The sequence below is a fragment of the Hemibagrus wyckioides genome, linkage group LG28 (genome assembly GCF_019097595.1).
Source record: "Hemibagrus wyckioides isolate EC202008001 linkage group LG28, SWU_Hwy_1.0, whole genome shotgun sequence".
Lineage (NCBI taxonomy): Eukaryota > Metazoa > Chordata > Actinopteri > Siluriformes > Bagridae > Hemibagrus > Hemibagrus wyckioides.
Genome location: NC_080737.1, coordinates 15,691,049 through 15,709,446, shown reverse-complemented (window position 1 = coordinate 15,709,446; position 18,398 = coordinate 15,691,049). Strand labels below are relative to the sequence as shown.

Sequence of the window (18,398 nt, the reverse complement as noted above, 5' to 3'; positions counted from 1 at the left end):
GTGCGCAGTAGACACTCCGAAAAGACCGCAGGATACACACGGCAGCCATCTTGCATGCACCTAAAAGGAAAGTATCAGTACACACAGCCTTTAGGGGGCGCTCTTTCACCGTTTGGGTCTTCATTTTTAGCTTTCTGAGTGCCTTGTATGCAATTTTGTGGGTGTCAGTTTATGTAAATCAGCTGTGCCGTGATTGTAACGCCCTACCAAAACATTTACACAAAAAAGGATTGATGAACGAGGCCCATTGTTGGTGTGATGAACATTGCAAATGTCAGGAATGAAGAATCATGGACCTACAATTTTAACAGATGCCAGGATTTGTTTGGTCATTTGGTCAACATTGTTGTTAAAGTTGGTTTATAAGAACTCACACTATATTCCATTCACTTGTACCAGTGGATAACAGTGTCTTTTTGGTTTCGACCTAGTTTCTGGTTTTCAAATTTACTAAAAACATTGTACACCTGCACTTGCATTCGTATATGCAACGTGACACTTGAATAATAATATTTGCACAGACGGTACCACATGTTCTGCATACTGTTAAAAGCATCTCCACAATGAACACACCTGGCACCTGGTGATCTTGTAGGTTTGACCTGGTTCAGTCCTGAATAGTCTAGTGTTCATACTGTATTTCCCAGAAGTTTCTCCTTATCCTCTTTTCAATATTAGAAATGCTCGAGTTAAGAGGAATCAGTGTGACCCTATGGGTAACCCTGACCCCCAGTCTTTCGATGCATATTGATGCTAAAACATATTTCGGGATACGGCAGTCCTGTATTTAACACAGAGAGGGAATTTTGTCATGACACGAGAAGGTTATTCGCATGTGGAGAAGATTAAAATGAAAGATCCTCCAAGGATTTCTTTTCGGTGTATTTTCTGAATGTGAACATAAGCAACTTTGTTTAGAACCCGTGTCCGGCTGAAAAATAGCTTGAAGGACTATCGCCTGCGAGAAGAATGAATTGTTATGTGACTTTTTAATGGATAAGAAGTGCAGAGTGATTCATCAAGAGTTCTTTGGATGGTCCATGTCTCCAGATTTCCCTGTTGTAAGGTTCAACTCAAATTGTAAGGGTTCTACAATCTACTATCTTAGATAAAAATGTGTTAAGGAAGGTTAAGGCAAGTCAAATGACCACTTTTAACAAGCATGATGAGTAGAAAGGCTTCTCAGAGCACACAAAACGTGAGCTGGATGGGCTACAACAACCAAAAACAGGAACTTGAGGCTATTGTCAGGTAGTTGAAGGTTAAACTGTCCAGTTTCAGTGACCTTATGCCCACTGTGTCCATCAGAGCTGAAACTCGATGTGGTTTTGTAGCTCATTTAACTCACGGTCTGATATATTGTGATTGGACAAATTGGACACATTGGACAAAATCGGTTATTTGAGTTACCATAGCCTTACTGTCAGCTTAAACCAGTCTGCTTATTCTCCTCTGACCTCCACATTACTGCTGCTAACTGGACGTTTTTTGCTTTTCACCTCATTCTCTGTAAACCCCCAGGAAATCAGCAATTTCGGAAACAACACCGACAGCCATTTCACGCTAAAACCGACCGAGATCACATTATTTTCTCATTCTGATGTTTAAAGTGTGCATTTTGACTTTGTCTCTGCATGATTTTATACGTTGTCCTGCTTAGATAACTGCATGAATGATTGAATGGGTGTACAGGTGTTCTTAATAAAATGGCTTGTAAAAGTATATTTGTTGTATCTTGTCTAATCTGTAATTAAATGATGTAATGGTTTATTACATCACCAGCTTACACTTTTAAACTTGACACCTGGCAACCGGAACCAAATATCTGACAGCTGATACCTAACACCAGGTTGCATTATCTAAGATACAAATATAATGTTTTGCAAATTAACTAAACAAATACTGTATAGACTGATATTTGACACTGGACTCGTAAAACCTGATGACTGATAAATGAGATACATAAATCAGGTCATTTGATGCCTGAATAGAGATGATGGAGGCTTGAAACTGTAATAAATAAGGCATTTAGTTCGGTTGTTAAGAATCTTGTTAATATAACAAGCAGTGTGAAAAGTCTAGCTTTAAAAGTGGCTTAGTGGTTAGCATTGTTGCCTCACAGCAAGAATCGAATCCCGGGTTCGAACAGGCATGGGCCTTTCTTTGTGGAGTTTGCATGTTCTCCGTCTGCCAGTGTGGAAACCACAGGCCATAAACATGTATGTTAGGTTGATTAGTAATTCTAAATTGCCCATAGGTGTGAGTGTGTGTGGTTGTCTGTCTATATGTCTGGCCCTGTGATGGACTGGCGACCTGTCCAGGGTGTACCCCTGCCTTTCGCCCAATGTGTGCTGGGATAGGCTCCAGCAGATCCCTGTGACCCTAATTAGGATTAAAGCCGGTGTAGAAAACGGATGGATGATATAAGTCAGGGGTGTTGAACCTTATCTGCAAAAGGCCGGCATGGGGGCAGGTTTCCATTCCTAGGTGTAAAAAGGTTTCCATTTACTAGGAGGTGTGGCTTCTGCTTGGATGAAATGAAAACTCTCCCCCACAATGGCCCTTTTCAGATAAGATCAAGAACCAGTGGGACATTTTAGGTCACAAGCAAAAATTCCCAATCAAGGGCAGTCCTATGGTCAGAACTGCTTCTTGTTAGGTGAGGAATAAACCACTTGGAAGTGTGGGGTTATAAAAAAAAAATAATCACTGACAGCATGACCCGATTAAGAAGAGGACATCTAAAGATCTACAGCAATTAGCAATTATTTTGACATTTTTTATCAGTTTATAGTGATGACGAATGCACATAAAACGAACTCCTATTGTCGCGTATTGTGTAGCACCTATAATCAATGTCCTCACCTGCCTTTTTTCCTCTCTCTTGAACCTGAAAACTACAATCATTGTAGACGGTACTGGTTTACAAACACAAAAAGAAAACGCTCTGCTTACAATTTAGTTCCCTATGTAGCAACCTCAAACGTTCAAAGTTCCTGTCATCTCTTATGTTATAGCAGTTATAAACAGGCGTTTCTTATCTTTTAAACTCTCTAGAAATTAATAAAAGAAATAAACAAACAAAAAAATAAAACCCACAGCTTGTCATGTTATCAGGAAGCTGTAAAGTTCAAAGTCCTATGTCCTGAAGACTTTCCTGTAGCGAAAAACACTAGTAACACTTTCTGACCAATCAAAAAAACAATCACAAAAAATTGCATTAGACAAAATTACGTCTTTGTTTTCTTATTTTTGATACCAAACATAAATGTATTTTTGGGTTGAAGTGAACTAAACAGTTTGGACATTCTTTAGCGTTTCAAGGTTATGGGTTAAATATTTACAGCATTTGTCAGACATTCTTATCCAAAGCATCTTATACTACTGAGCAATTGAGGGTTAAGGGCCTTGCTCAGGGGCCCAGCAGTGGCAGATTAATGGACCTGGGATTCAAACTCATAACCTTCCAAACAGTAGTCCAACGCCTTAACCACTAAGCTACCACATCCCAGGATAACAATTATATACATGTTTTAAATATATATTTTATTTGCTTAATTGTTTTTCTTAGCATTAATATCTGTACATTTCTGCTTTATTTACACCGATCAGGCATAACATTATGAGCAGTGCCAGGTGCTGATGATCTCCTCATCATGGCACCTGTTAGTGGGTGGGATATATTAGGCAGCAAGTGAACATTTTGTCCTCAAAGTTGATGTGTTAGAAGCAGGAAAAATGGACAAGCGTAAGGATTTGAGCGAGTTTGATGAAGGGCCAAATTGTGATGGCTAGACCACTGGATCAGAGCATCTCCAAAACTGCAGCTCTTGTGGGGTGTTCCCGGTCTGCAGTGGTCAGTATCTATCAAAAGTGGTCCAAAGAAGGAACAGTGGTGAACCGGCGACAGGGTCATGGGCGGTCGAGGCTCAATGATGCACGTGGAGAGAGAAGGCTGGCCCGTGTGATCCGATCGAACAGTTGCTCAACTTTCTGAAGAAGTTAATGCTGGTTCTGATAGAAAGGTGTCAGAATACACAGTGCATGACGGGTCAGGGCTGTTTTTGGCAGCAAAGGGGGGACCAACACAATCCAAGGCAGGTGGTCATAATGTTATGCTTGGTCAGTGCATATTAAATCCAGTTGGTTTAAAGTGTCAGTGAATATCACAGCACAAAGATCAATTTGTTTATTGTAAAACAAATGATTTTTATATTGTTGTCTCCCTATTGTTACACTGAAGATCAACCTCTCAGATCTGTATATTAATGTCAGAATGATATTTAATGACAAAATCATGTAACTAAATAATTATTATTTATAATCTCCTTGCCATCATCACCACAGGCTTGCTCATTAGGGATAAATGTTAATAGTAGTTAATGATAAATAGTAATTTAACCATGATTCTATGCTGCTTTGAGACAATGTCTCTTATTAAAAGCGCTATACAAATAAACTGAATTCAATTTTAAGATAAACAATTATAAATTCTGTTCAGCTTCATACATACATGATGTACAGAACTGCAGGCCACCGATCAGGGTTTTTCAGCCTTCTTTGCAACATGTAAATGTAGAAACCAAGTGCTTTTCTTATCCAAAAAACAAATGTAAATGTCAGAAGAATACTTAGGTCACAATTTAAGTATTCAAATATTCACGGTCAGGGCTATTTCTGAGCATGTGGTTAGAAATTGGGGGGGAAAAGCTACGAAAGTTATATTCACACTGCATCCCCCCCATAAAAAGGTATGATTTTTATGATGAGGGATTTTGAAGGTGTTGTGAATCAGTATCAGGTGCTGTGTCAGTAACTCAGTAATCACCTTGTGTTTGTAATAAGACCCAGGAGACCTGCCGATGAAATTCTCTGTAATTGACCTGCCAAAGTGTGTACATCAGTATCACTGGATCTATCTACTGATAAAATATTCAAATTCAATTCAAATTTTATTTGACACGCAGACAATAATATACAGTATGACATGTAAATACGCACTGGTGCGTACATAAATGTTGAAATCTAATTTTTTATACATAGACCAGACATGACCCCCTGCCTAATATCGTGTCGGTCCCCCTTTTGCTGCCAAAACAGCCCTGACCCATCATGCACTGTGTATTCTGACCCCTTTCTATCAGAACTAGCATTAACTTCTTCTTTAGCAATTTGAGCAACAGTAACTCGTCTGTTGGATCGGATCACACGGGCCAGCCTTCGCTCCCCATGTGCATCAATGAGCCATGACCCTGTCGCCGGTTCACCACTGTTCCTTCCTTGGACCACGTTTGATAGATACTGACCACTACAGACCGGGAACACCCCACAAGACCTGCAGTTTTGGAGATGCTCTGATCCAGTGGTCTAGCCATCACAATTTGGCCCTTCATCAAACTCGCTCAAATCCTTACGCCTGTCCATTTTTCCTGCTTCTAACACATCAACTTTGAGGATACACTACATGCCCACAACAAAATCTTGGAGCTAGTTCCCATTATCATTTATGAATAAAAAGCCAGATTGTCATTTTACTAAGAAACTGCACGATGTAATGTACTGAAGAATTTTTCTCATTTATAGCTTTACATCCTGACAGTTACAAAGCTCTAAGAAGACTCAAATGTTAAATAAATGTCTCCTTACAGTATTTAAACCCATTTACTATTAGACCAGGATTGTGAAATTCTCAGCTTACAAGTGAATTAGCTGTTATTATAAAAAATAAGAACATATTAAAATTAGCGTATTAATATAAACGTGTCATTTGCAGCTAAACTAATGTCAGAGCTGCTGTTATAGAAAGTTCATCAACACCTTCTGACTAATCTGAACTGTACTGTTGTAGCTATAAACCGATTTTCACTACCTTTTCTGAAATGTACTTGGATTTATCTGGGGGATAGTATTTAAGATTTAACTCTGTTAAAATCATAACATTCTACTCTTAAAATGTAGACCAGTTAGAGAGCATTTAATTGGATGATCAGGAAGATTTGCACAAATATAAATATAAATATAAATATAAATATAAATATATTATATTATATTATATTATATTATATTATATTATATTATATTATATTATATTATATTATATTATATTATATTATATTATATTACATTATATTATATTTTTAATTCTTTTCCTGGATGACAAAACCATAAAATTAAATAAAAGTACCAAATTATTTTTTGTCCATTTTTCCACAGATTATATGGTACAAAAATTGAGTACAAGACATGTATAGAGTCTATAACTACTCAAAGATGGTATTTTGTCAAACATATTCATATTAGCTACAGCAACAATAATAAAAAAAATGTGTTGTGAATTAGTCTTTTAGAAACTCTTAGGAAAAAATGGACAGGATTCCTTCCTCAAGGGTTCATTGGACAATTAAGGGTTCTAATCTGAGAGACGAAACTTTAAGAAATAAGCAAGCAGAATCTTAAGAAATGTTTTTTCTTCAGATTGCAGTCATGCATGGACAAATACTGAATCTTTATTAGATTAAGACTTCAACATTGGTTAGGGAAAATCACCGAGCTGTATCGAAAAGAATGAACTGTAAATGAAATGAAATGGTTCCCGGTCACAGGTATCGGGTTTTATGTCAAGCTGCAACGCTTTAAGCAGCGACTTGTTAAAAAGTGTGTGAAACAAAGCATCAACAGCAGCAGCATCTGCTCCATCATCAGCATCTATGCTTCTGAAACTTGGAGTCAGGCAGGCACCAGGCTTCCTTACATCCACGTAACAAATTACGCTTTGTTACACTGAATTTCAGGAGTGTACCGCTGGACTGTTGCATCAGTTGTTTACTTCAAAATTTCCGTCAGGCTCCGATGGTAAATTGCATCATTGTCAATCGGTGTGAATGATGAGGAACGTGCCAGAACGTGCTCTCCGTGCTTGGATGCAAAATATCCCTGCGGTGTTGAATCATGGGTACTGGGTTGTGCTCTGTAGCTGGGCCTGGGTCATGTGAAACATCCTCAGATCCTTCCAGACTGGCAGCTTCTGATGTACGGCGGATTCATCCGGACGTGTGCGGACTCGGGAGAAGAAGGGAATCACTTCATTAACCTCGGCAAGGTTGCAGATACTGCTGTCGAGATCGGTCATTGCATGTTTGCATCTCATTTGATTATATAAAGGACATCACCAGGTACAGGCGCAAAATGATGGTGCTTTAGATGAAATGAGTGACAAGTGAAACAGCTACAGTGGGGACCAGTTCATGTGAGTCTTCTCCAGTGTTTTTCTTAAGTACTTTTTACTTAAAAAAACCTTTTTAGCCCAAAAATGTGTTAAAGCTATTTGAAAGATTCTTGCAGGTATATATGCGTTTTTTGCTTAAAAAATTTTATAATGAATTTTACCTCCTAAATTTGTGACTCTTTCAAAGGTAAACCCTGTACATTCCTAAAATCATCCCATAGAGATGAGTTATAGTTAGAATCTTGTTTATCAGATATCCATCAAGATTATAGTCAATTTCTAATAATTGTAATTTGCTTTTTTAACATGAATTATTTTGTAAGATCTTTTTCCATTCTCAGTTGTTCCTAAGTTCTTATATACTGTACATTGTTTTAGTCACTCTACATTTTTATACACTTATAATTTTATCTAAGATACGTACTTTATGACTCTTTTTATTAAAACAAGAGCAAAGAGCAAAGTTTAGTTTAATTCGTTTTTTTGATAAAGCTACATTTAAGAAATGCCATTTAGGAAAGGTACGAAGAAACTGGTCACACAAAAAATCATAAACTGGACAAACCTAAGAGCTGTATGAAATATTTGATTGTATATTTTATACACTTTAAAGGAGTATGATTATGATTATTAGGTTGTTAATGAAGGAAAGACAACTTAATAGAAAGAAATTTAAATAGAAAGTAATTCGTTTTCTAATGAAAGGCTTAAAGGTAGACTCCGTGCACTGTTGTATGTAAAAGATACATACTAATGGTACAAAAGATGCACACTTCAGAGCACCAAAATTTACGAGAAAGAAAGAAAGAAAGAAAGAAAAAGACTTGTACTATTTCAGGAAGGTTTATAAATGCTGCACAAACCAAATGAAATAATATTTTACACCCTTTTATAATACCTATGTACATCTTTATTTCAGTTTCCTTAGGAGTTTCTTGCTCAGATCAGCAGATCAGTTTTTGAGAGATGGAGATGCGGAATGACACCAATAACTCCCTGTCCCTTAATGGGAACGTATCTGTTCCTGAGAAGACGGTGTACGAGATGTGCAGCCACATGCCCGAGATCATCCTCTTCTACCTGGGCATGCAGATTATTAACATGTTCATGGGAATCCCAGCCAATCTCATGGTCCTGTGGTTGATCCGCAGCAACCGGAGCGACTCGTCCACATCGGACATCTTCATCTGGCACCTTGCCGTGCTGGACACGTTCTTCTGCCTCATCCCGCCGCTGGAACTGGCCAACCTGCTGTACCTGACCACCAGCAGCACCTGGTACGTCCTTCGCTTCTTCTACGGCATCAAGGACTCGTCGCCGCTCTTCCTGGCGTGCATCTGCATGGACCGCTACATGGCCGTACGTCATCCCATCGTCTTCTCCAACCTGAAAGACCGGAGCCATCGCCCCGTATGCGCCGGCGTCGTGTGGTTCATCACGCTGGTGTATGCAGTGCTGAAGTGCCTAGGCTCCATCCCCAACTTTGATAAAGTGTTCACGATCATGATCCTGGCCACGTTTGCGTTCATGCTCTTCTGTAATGTGTCCATCCTGTTGGCGCTGGGACAATCCGGTCCGGGCAGGGACGACATGCATCCGGTCAAAAAAAGAGCCTTTAAGATGGTGCTTATCATTTTGGCCATCATAGTCTTTAACTACTTCCCTCCCGTAGCTCTCTTTCCATTTCAGGCCTATTTCTCTCCTGATGTGTTTAAATGTTATATCCATTACATAGCTTTCGGGTTCATGGACATCAGTAGCAGCATTCAGCCCGTCCTGTACCTGTCCAATAAGAGACCGCAATGTCCAGCATGGTGCTGCAAGTGCTGCAACACTAAAGACACCGAGACGGGGAAAACAACCGAGTCATCCACGGTGACCACTACCAACGGATAGATGGCCCTTAAGGTGGAAAAATAAAAAATCACATTTCACATGTGATCAAAAAATTTTTCATATTTGAAAAACAAAAAAACTCACATTTGCCAAATTACTTTAAAATTGAAGTAATGAATATAAAGAATTATTCATGTGAGAAATAATTGTGGAAAATTTTGACTAACCTGAATCATAGATGGGAATAAAAAATGAAAATTTAATTATGTAAATTTAATAAAAGAAAATCAATAAATCATGTAAAATAAATCTGATAAAAATGAAAAATCACATGAAACAAAATGTGACATGAAAATAAATAATCATGTGCATAAATGACATAAAAAATAAATAAATCAGGTGCAGAAAGATAAATAAACGATTTAAAATTCATGTGAAAACAAATAATTAAAGAAATTATATTAATAAATCAATCACATGTGAAATAAAACAAATCTCATCAGTAGAGGGGCCTTTTATATAAAATGTTTGATATTAATAATTGCAAAACGATGCAAGGAGACTTTTCTTTCTTCGGTGGTGAGTTTTAACACATGAAATTTCACTTTTTTTAATTTTAATTTAACCCAAATTCCTGAATGTACAAATATTCTTTTATGTACTTATACAATGAAAATATACTTTTAATATTTAAATGTAATAAATGTACATGTATACAGATATATTTAATGTTGTTTTACATTGTAAAGTAAGTAAATTGTTAAAAATAAAGGTTTAGCAGAACCATGTTTTGGTTTCCAAATGATTCTTTTGGTCCATGATTCATGAAGTTATTTGTTCTGAACAGATTCTTCTACAGGGGAACATTTATGACAGGATTCTTGAACCCATTAACAAAAGTAGTTTTATAGTTTTATATCTGTCAATTAAACAACTCTTTAGGTTTAAAAACACAGTCTTAAAGAACTTTTTATAGGCGTGGGTGATATGAACAAATCTACAGTATATTGTGATTTTTGATCAATATGTATTACAGTACACAGGTTTGCTTAAAAATATTACAGATGTATTAGGCCAAAGAGATTTCTTATAAACTTTTAAAAGTAAAAATGATTAATGTCTATTAAAACGCATTAATGAAAACATACACCGATCAGGCATCAACATTATGACGGGTGAAATAAATAACACTGATTATAATGTGGTAACATCCACATGCCTCTGCCAGCTTGCCTTCTTCCCATACTGCATCCTGGTGTCATGTGTTCCCCAGGTAAGTGACGCACACACACCCGGCCATCCACGTGATGTAAAAGAAAACATGATTCATAAGAGCAGGCCACCATTTTCCATTGCTATGTGGTCCAGTTCTGATGCTCATGTGCCCATTGTTGGCGCTTTCGATGGTGCACAGAGGCACCCTGACTAGTCTGCAGCTATGTAGCCCCATACACAACAAACTGCGATGCACTGTGTATTCTGACACCTTTCTATCAGAACCAGCATTAACTTCTTCAGCAATTTGAGCAACAGTAGCTTGCCTGTTGGATCAGATCACACGGGCCAGCCTTCACTCCCCACATGCATCAATGAGCCTTGGCCGCCCATGACCAAGTTCACCACTGTTCCTTCTGATAGATACTGACCACTGCAGACCGGGAACACCCCACAAGAGCGGCAGTTTTGGAGATGCTCTGATCCAGTGGTCTAGCCATCACAATTTGACCCTTCATCAAACTCACTCAAATCCTTACGCTTGTCCGTTTTTCCTGCTTCCAACACATCAACTTTGAGGACAAAATGTTCACTTGCTGCCTAATATATCCCACCCACTAACAGGTGCCATGATGAGGAGATCATCAGCCTTATTCACTTCACCTATCAGTGCTCATAATGTTATGGCTGATCTGTGTACATAAAACCTTAAAAAGACGAAAAATCTGTAAACATTTTAACAATTCAGAATTCTCAAGACTAGGCACATTTTAACACGAATCACAGCTTTTTCTAATCATTTTCTAATTCTATTTATTTCAAAACAAAATCATAATGATATCCACAACCACAAAAAAGCCTGAAGTGATAATTCATCACTCCATCACGCTTCTATGTTTTGAAATCATTGGAAATTTCTTGAGATTATTATCTTATTATCTTTATGCTTTTGAGACAACTTTTAGAGAACTTTTTAAACGAAATACAGGGGTTTGATTGCACCACCACCAGACAGAGTCTAGACAGACTACACAGGAACACATTACAAACATTTCTGGAAAAAAAAAAAAAAAAATTAATAATAATAATAATTTATTATTATTTATTTTTATTATTTTTTTTTTTTTACCAGAAATGACCAGTGACCCTCCCAAAAACAACAAAACCCCCCCACACACATTTGATTTTTCATTTCATTTATTATGATGGAATGACAGTTGCAAAGAATGGCTTCATTTCCACTACATTTCCACTAAATAAACAATATTAATCATTATAACGTGTACAAACTTTTTTAGTTAACTTCACCATCTAACTTTTTTTCTTGTCAAAGGGGAATTTGAAGTTAAAAGCGTCGTATCATGTGCGCACTTTAAATAGATACAGTCCTGTGTTTGGTCAAACAGCTACGTTTATCACCGTTGATTGAACCTACAGCCATTTTTTACGAGTATAAACTTTAAAAGACTGTAGAGTTTAGTTTACATGGTTCCTTTATGTAGGCTGATAGAGAAGAAGAAGCACAAACAGGAACCGTGAGAAAAAAATACTCAATAATGCATGCCCTAAAATGCATAATTAAAAAAAAAAAAAAAAACAATAATAAAGAAACCGTGACTATGGAAATAAACGTGTTTCAAACATTTTTTTTTTATGGATAAATCGGTTAATCTGAACGGAAATCGCTAGTTTCCGGGGCACAAAAACATCGAGAAAGAAATCATATAAAAAATGACACGATCATATTAAGATACAAAAACGAACAATTTCAGCATTTTTGATCAGTACGTTACAATTAGTCACCATTTGAAAAAACATCACGAGTCCTTCTATTATGATTAATGACGGTTATTATGAAAATGACAGAATAACACTGCTTATGTGATTCCATTTTTAAAAAAAATAAAAATAAAAGAAATTCGGTTTCCAGTGAGGAGAAAGTGCCGGAATCAATGCGTCAGCAGTTCCAATTAAAGCTAAAAAATTATCAGAGCAATTTTTAAGATTGAAAACGTCACAAATGAGAAGGTACCATATATTGAAGAACATTTTTGTCATATTTACTCTCTTTATTAGGCTCTTTATTATTATTGAGGATTGGGAAACTCCACTGGACTTCAATGTGGCTGCCATTATTATATATATATATAAATATATAAAATAAGGGGAAAAAATAGCTGAAACATCGGGTTTGATGAATTATTTGGACAGCTACATAACGCTTAAATCAATTCCATCTGTAATCAGACACCAGCTGTGGAAAAACCTCCATGATGCTCCTGCACCACAGCTGGAATGTAATCGCTTTTCATTTCTGGAGGCAGTCGGATGTTCGAACTATGTGATTGAGTGCCAAAGAGAAAAGTTTGAGAATTATACATGAGGGATAATGTCCAAATATTTGCCACATGAAGGGTCGCCACATGTATCTAAACATTATTTCAAGCTCTTTTTAAAAGGTATTGCAGGAAAGCGGCCCACATAATCGTCCTGCATTCAATTTCTATAAGCTTTAACGACGAACTGAAATGAATGGTGTACTTTTAGGAAGTGTTAAAAGTAACGATTAAAATGTGCAGAATGGTAATTTAACCCATCTTTGGTTATAGAAAATCTCATAATGACCATTCATGCCTTGTAGGATCTGCTTCAATCTTGGTCATGGTTCATGGTGGATCTGGAGCTTATACCAGTAAGTGTCAGGCCTTTGGGCAATTTAGCATCACCAATTCACCTACTGGAATGTTTTTCCAGAGTTGGGAAGAAACCCAAGAACCCAGAATGACCAGAAGAGCAGAAATGTAAGGTGCAAGGATCAGGCAAGTAGGTCATTTTCTTTAACTTGAAACCAACGCAAAGCACTAACTTACATCAAACTTTCTCAAACCTCATTAATCCAAAGTGTCATGCTTGGCACCTGGATATTTGATTTTCCCTTCACTGTGCAATAAAGGGTTGCAAAGCAAAATGAAATGTATGAATATTACACACATGGTGCCACTTCATTGGAGACAGATACCTGCACTCACAGGCTACTGTAACACAGACGTAGGTCACTTTATAGGTGTACGACATTACTAACTGTATTGAGTCAAGCCCTCGACACCTGCCCATCACTGAAAGGGACCAACACAGGACTATTTGGATGGTGGATTATTTTCAGCACAGTGGCCCCAGTGGTATGACATGAAGGTAAAAGATACAGCAGTGTTTCTCAGCGCTCCGTGTTTCTCTCCTTCATTCTGTACCAAGATCGTGGAGCAGTGTTGTGCTCAGAAAAAAAAGATGATCTCTCTTCGATCTCTGGCTGCACACCTTCTGCAGGTTCTGCAATAATGTCTGGAGTCTTTAAAACATTGTTACTAAAAGCTCCCACCTTATTGTCGGGGGATCGCGAGTTTGAATCCCGATGATGCCACAGCAATTCATGCAGAAGAGGGCAGATTGCACGTTCCTGATAGGCCACACACTACAAATGTCAATTCCACTGCTGTACTGAGAACAGACCACCATCGAAATGACATGTGCTCAGCGGTAGTCACCTATGTTGGTGGATGGGGCAGTGGAGGTGTTGACAAACTGATGATACAAAGCGGCCAACGAGGAAGGTTTACTCGATAACATGGCCACAGTGTGTGAGGATGAAGCCATCGTTCACTCCATCCCTTCCAAATTTTGTACTTAGTGTCCACCATGAAGCTTTTGATCTACCAGCGGTGGCGACGACGACGACTGATCAGCAGCCATCAGTAAAGCTTCCTCTTTGATGTGAAGCTGCTCGTGTCTTTTCAAATGGCTGGCCCTGCTGAAGCTTTTCTCGCAGCGTACGCAGGTGTGCAGCTTCTCTCCGGTGTGGGTGAGCTGATGGAGCTTGAGGCTGCTGGCCACAGTGAAGGTGCGTCCGCATATATTGCATTCGTACGGCCTCTCGCCCGTGTGCATGCGCATGTGGATGCTGAGGTGGCCGGCCTGGCTGAAAGTCTTTTCGCAGAGATCGCAGTGGTACGGACGTTCACCCGTGTGTACGCGCAGATGTGTTTTGAGGTCACCTTGGCTGTTGAACCTCTTCCCGCACTGGCTACAACAATGCGGTTTTTCTCCACTGTGAATCCGGAGATGGATCCTCAGGTTTCCAGCACTGGCGAAAGTCTTGGCGCAGACGCTGCACGAGTACGGCCGCTCGCCTGTGTGCGTCCGGAGGTGCACTTTGAGTTGGTTGTGTTCAGTAAAGCGCTTGGCGCAGTGTGGGCAGGCGTAGGGTTTCTCACCAGTGTGGGTTCGTTTATGGATCCGGAGCTGCCCCTGATGACCGTAACTCTTTCCGCACAGGTTACAGGAATACGGTCTCTCTCCTGTGTGGGTGCGTTGATGGTTCTTCAGAAGATCAGCTCGGCTAAAACCCTTGCCGCAGTAGGTGCAGATGTGAGCTCTCTCTGAGGTATGAGTCCTCATGTGTATGTTAAGCGACGCCATTCGACCGAAGCTCTTATCGCAAAGTGCGCAGTGGAAGGTTTTGCTGTCTTTCAGCTCTTTCGAGTTTGCAGAGTCCGTCGATTGAAATATTTCTATAAATCCCTTGTCTGGTTCTAAAGCCAGCCCAACATCGCCGTCAAAACAGACACCAAGAACGCCGTCGTCATTTGGATCTTCGATATCCTCCTCAGATATGCTCTGTGCCGACTTCTCCGATTCGTGATGACCAATATCACTGGCTTCATCTTCACTCATAGTGCTGCTCAGGTGTTTATTGGACACCATGGTTACTTGAATCTCGCCGTCGCTGTCTCGGGATTGGTCTGTTGGAGATCCGATGTAACATTCTGAAAAGTTCTCATCGGACCCTTCGACTTTAATAATCTTAGTAGTAAGGTTAACAGGGGATTGATGATTTAACAAGCTCCCGTCATTGTCAAAGTCTGGGTCAATCTTTACGTAAGGTCCTGTGGTACTCGGCGCTTCTTCGTCTAACTGATGCGCTCCGCTGTCGGTTGGACGGGGGCTTTGTTTCAGTAATACAGGCCTAGAGCTTCCTGCTGTTTTTCTCCAATCATCCCTCTGTTTCTGAGAGGCTTTCCCTGGACCTTTATGTCCAGGTAAAGTGGGATGATGAAGAAACGTTGGTTTTAAGTCCCCATCATCAACAACAAGATCGTCCTGCACTGCAAAGCAAAAAAATTGAGTTTTAAATATTTGGGCATGTCAGTAGAATTGCAAGCATTATAGACATCTTGATATTATGTCAATGAACGTTGGTAAAAACTACTTTCTTTCACAGGAACAGGTTACTTGAAAAAAAAATCACAAACAAGTGCCATAGCTTTTTTAACAAACTGTGAGATTATTCTCTTTACTTTCTACTAATAAATTCAAATAAAACTCTAGGACCAACTTATTGAGACGCCACAAATGTTGTGATTTAGACGAATGTACTGTGCGCTGGAAATGGAGTGGTGTTCAGAGATATAGTTTCTTGTCAGAAACTGGTGCATGGAAGTTGAAACCTTCAAACCTTCTAATCTAGTGCTGAGTCTAACAAAAGTTTTAATTTTTTTTACAGAGCTCTACACTGCCACCTAGCCACTTGAGGATACCAAGAACAATGTGCAAAGTAAAAACCAATTCAAATGAGTGCTTTTTAACAGAAATTGCACTAGATGCAGTTTCTTCCTAGCCATCTCCTCCCTATCACATGACAGCTACCAAGCATGGAGGTAGAATGAAAACATGAGTCTTCTGAGACACATGAAGCCAACCAACCACCTTCTTTCAGCATCTTTTCAAACCGCTTCTTATGCTGCATCACAGGGCAGAGTAACACACTTGGAGCAAGGCATTATCAGGCGTTATTTCCGCATACATGACCTCGTAGTCTACCCAAGGGATGGGGGGAGGGGGGAGAGGGAGAGAGAGAGAGAGAGAGAGAGAGAGAGAGAGAGAGAGAGAGAGAGAGAGAAAGAAGACCATCCCTTCCACTTCAACACCATGGCCAGTTTTGGTCTCTTGGCTCCTGGCCATAGATGTGCACTAAATTTTTGCGCTAACTTGGCCAATAAGTAATTTGAATACCTTTCTAAACAGGTGACTACTTGTTACACATTTCCATATGCAATGATATAACCAAAGACTTATATTAAACCGATGTCTGCCGTTTCTTAAACAAAACCATATAATCATTTATAAGGGAAAGCACTTTCTAAGGAAATCAAGGAGTCTCCAGTCTCAGGGGCTATTCATAACGGTTTTTATAAAGCTTCTTCAGGAGAGAAAACTTTCCAGATGCTGTAATTTTCATTGTCTTATTCATCTCACAAGCGTGAAAACAGCGGGTGGTGGTAGAAAAATACTGTTATTACGTACTACTTAATAACGAAGGGATAACGCACGTTAACGGCTACAATTTACTGCGCTATAAGGGGAATAAAACACTCCAGGAAAATAATCAACAGGGCTTGAGATCTGGCTTTTCACTAAACTGAATTTTTTCTTTACAGAGCATTGGCTGGAGTTCTGTCAATACTATACACTTTTATGCATTAATAACCATATAATTCATTGCTGATCTTCTTAAGAGTGACTGCTCAATGTAAGGACAATGTCTAACAAGCAGTTTCTGGAGGTTATTTGATTGTTTTAGGCATCTTTAACTACTTATTCCCGGTGCATTTCAACCTACCTGTGTTCACCTGGCATGTGATGGCCTCTTGAGCCCGCAGTTTTTCTCTCAGACTCTCATTTTCTGAGGTAATCCGCCGGATCTGTCCCTGATACTCGGCCAGAGTCTGGTCTACAGAGTCCAGGATGTTATCCACAGTCGCCTTGAAGATCTCGTTTAGAGAGGACTCCAGGAAAGCCTTGAGGTTCTTCGAGTTCATTGTTGCACCTTAAACCAAAGTCATAAACAAAAGGAAGGGACGAACCGTTATGTTGTGTGTGTGTGTGAGAGAGAGACAGAGAGAGAGACTCCTGAACACACACACACACACACACACACACACACACACAGAGAGAGAGAGAGAGAGACACACACTTCCAGGGCTCTCTGGATCTCACAGGCTAGGTGGCTAAAGCTAAAGCGTTTGGGTGACGCAGAAAGGAAGAGGGCTGTGCAAACAAAAACACGCGATAACAATCCAGCGATGGACTTGTAAAAGTTTCGGACACAAACACGGTGTCTGTTGGGATTGTTTTCCTTTTTTAGCTTAGCTTCTTGAATAAACAGAAGAAATCTGCTAAAACTGCAGGCGTCTCTAAAAGCCTGACTAGTTCTGTGGTTTTTTTCTTTCGGATAAATGAACGCGCTCCACTCACACCGACGCCCCCTGTGGTGTGGAGGACTTACTGCACAGACCTGTACGATAACTGTGACACATAAACACGTACACTGTGTTGCCAAAAGTTTTCGGACACCCTTCCAAATCATTGAGTTCATGTGTTGTTGTTGTTTGTTTTTCAGGGGTTGGGCTTGGCCACTTAGTTGCAAAAAGGAGCGAGCTTTGTATGGAGGGACTTGATAGTCGTCTTGATGTACATGAACTTGTGTTTAAATCCAATTTGTAATGAATAAAAGGTAATGCTGTTATTGGAAACTGATGCAGGGTGATGTGGCCTGGTATTTGTAGGCCAGTGAAAGGAACTCTTGATGCTTCAGCATACCAAGACATTTTGGACAATTTCTTGCTCCCAACTTTGTGGGAACTGTTTGGGGATGACCGCTTCCTGTTTCAAAATGACTCACTGATAGAACACTTTTGGGATGAGCGGAGACCTCGAGCCAGACCTTCTTGTCCAACATCAGTGCCTGACCTCACGAATGTGCTTCTAGAGGAATGGTCAAAAATTCCCATAAACACACTCCTAATCCTTGTGGAAAGCCTTCCCAGAAGAGTTGAAGCTGTTATAGCTGCAAAGGGCGGGACAACTCCATATTACATTCATGTGCATGTAAAGGCAGACGTCCCAGTTTTGGCCTGGCTTTCAGTCTCCACTCTAATTCATCCCAAAGGTGTTCTATCAGGTTGGGGTCAGGACAGTCAAGTCCCTCCACACCAAACTCGCTCATCCATGTCTTTATGGACCTTGCTTTGTGCACTGGTGCGAATCATGTTGGAACAGGAAGGGGTCA

The 18,398-nt window shown here is 39.5% G+C and overlaps 2 protein-coding genes across 3 annotated transcripts; one reads left to right on the top strand and one right to left on the bottom strand.

Moving 5' to 3' along the window:
- Positions 1–6,918: 6,918 nt before the first annotated feature.
- Positions 6,919–9,299, top strand: LOC131348566 (proteinase-activated receptor 3). The gene is made up of 2 exons (XM_058383644.1): positions 6,919–7,246; positions 8,145–9,299. Exon 2 carries the CDS (start codon positions 8,192–8,194, stop codon positions 9,119–9,121), a length of 930 nt encoding a protein of 309 aa, XP_058239627.1. The 5' UTR covers positions 6,919–7,246; positions 8,145–8,191; the 3' UTR covers positions 9,122–9,299.
- Positions 9,300–11,475: 2,176 nt separating this feature from the next.
- On the bottom strand, positions 11,476–17,577 carry LOC131348617 (zinc finger protein 771). Of its 2 annotated transcripts, XM_058383731.1 has the most exons (3): positions 17,304–17,577; positions 16,950–17,156; positions 11,476–15,435 (listed from the first exon to the last, which is right to left on the bottom strand). In XM_058383731.1, exons 2-3 carry the CDS (start codon positions 17,146–17,148, stop codon positions 13,958–13,960), a joined length of 1,677 nt encoding a protein of 558 aa, XP_058239714.1. In that variant the 5' UTR covers positions 17,149–17,156; positions 17,304–17,577; the 3' UTR covers positions 11,476–13,957. The 2 variants fall into 2 exon arrangements, with proteins under 2 accessions (XP_058239714.1, XP_058239712.1); XM_058383729.1 differs by having other exon boundaries at positions 16,950–17,577.
- Between the last annotated feature and the right edge of the window lie 821 nt (positions 17,578–18,398).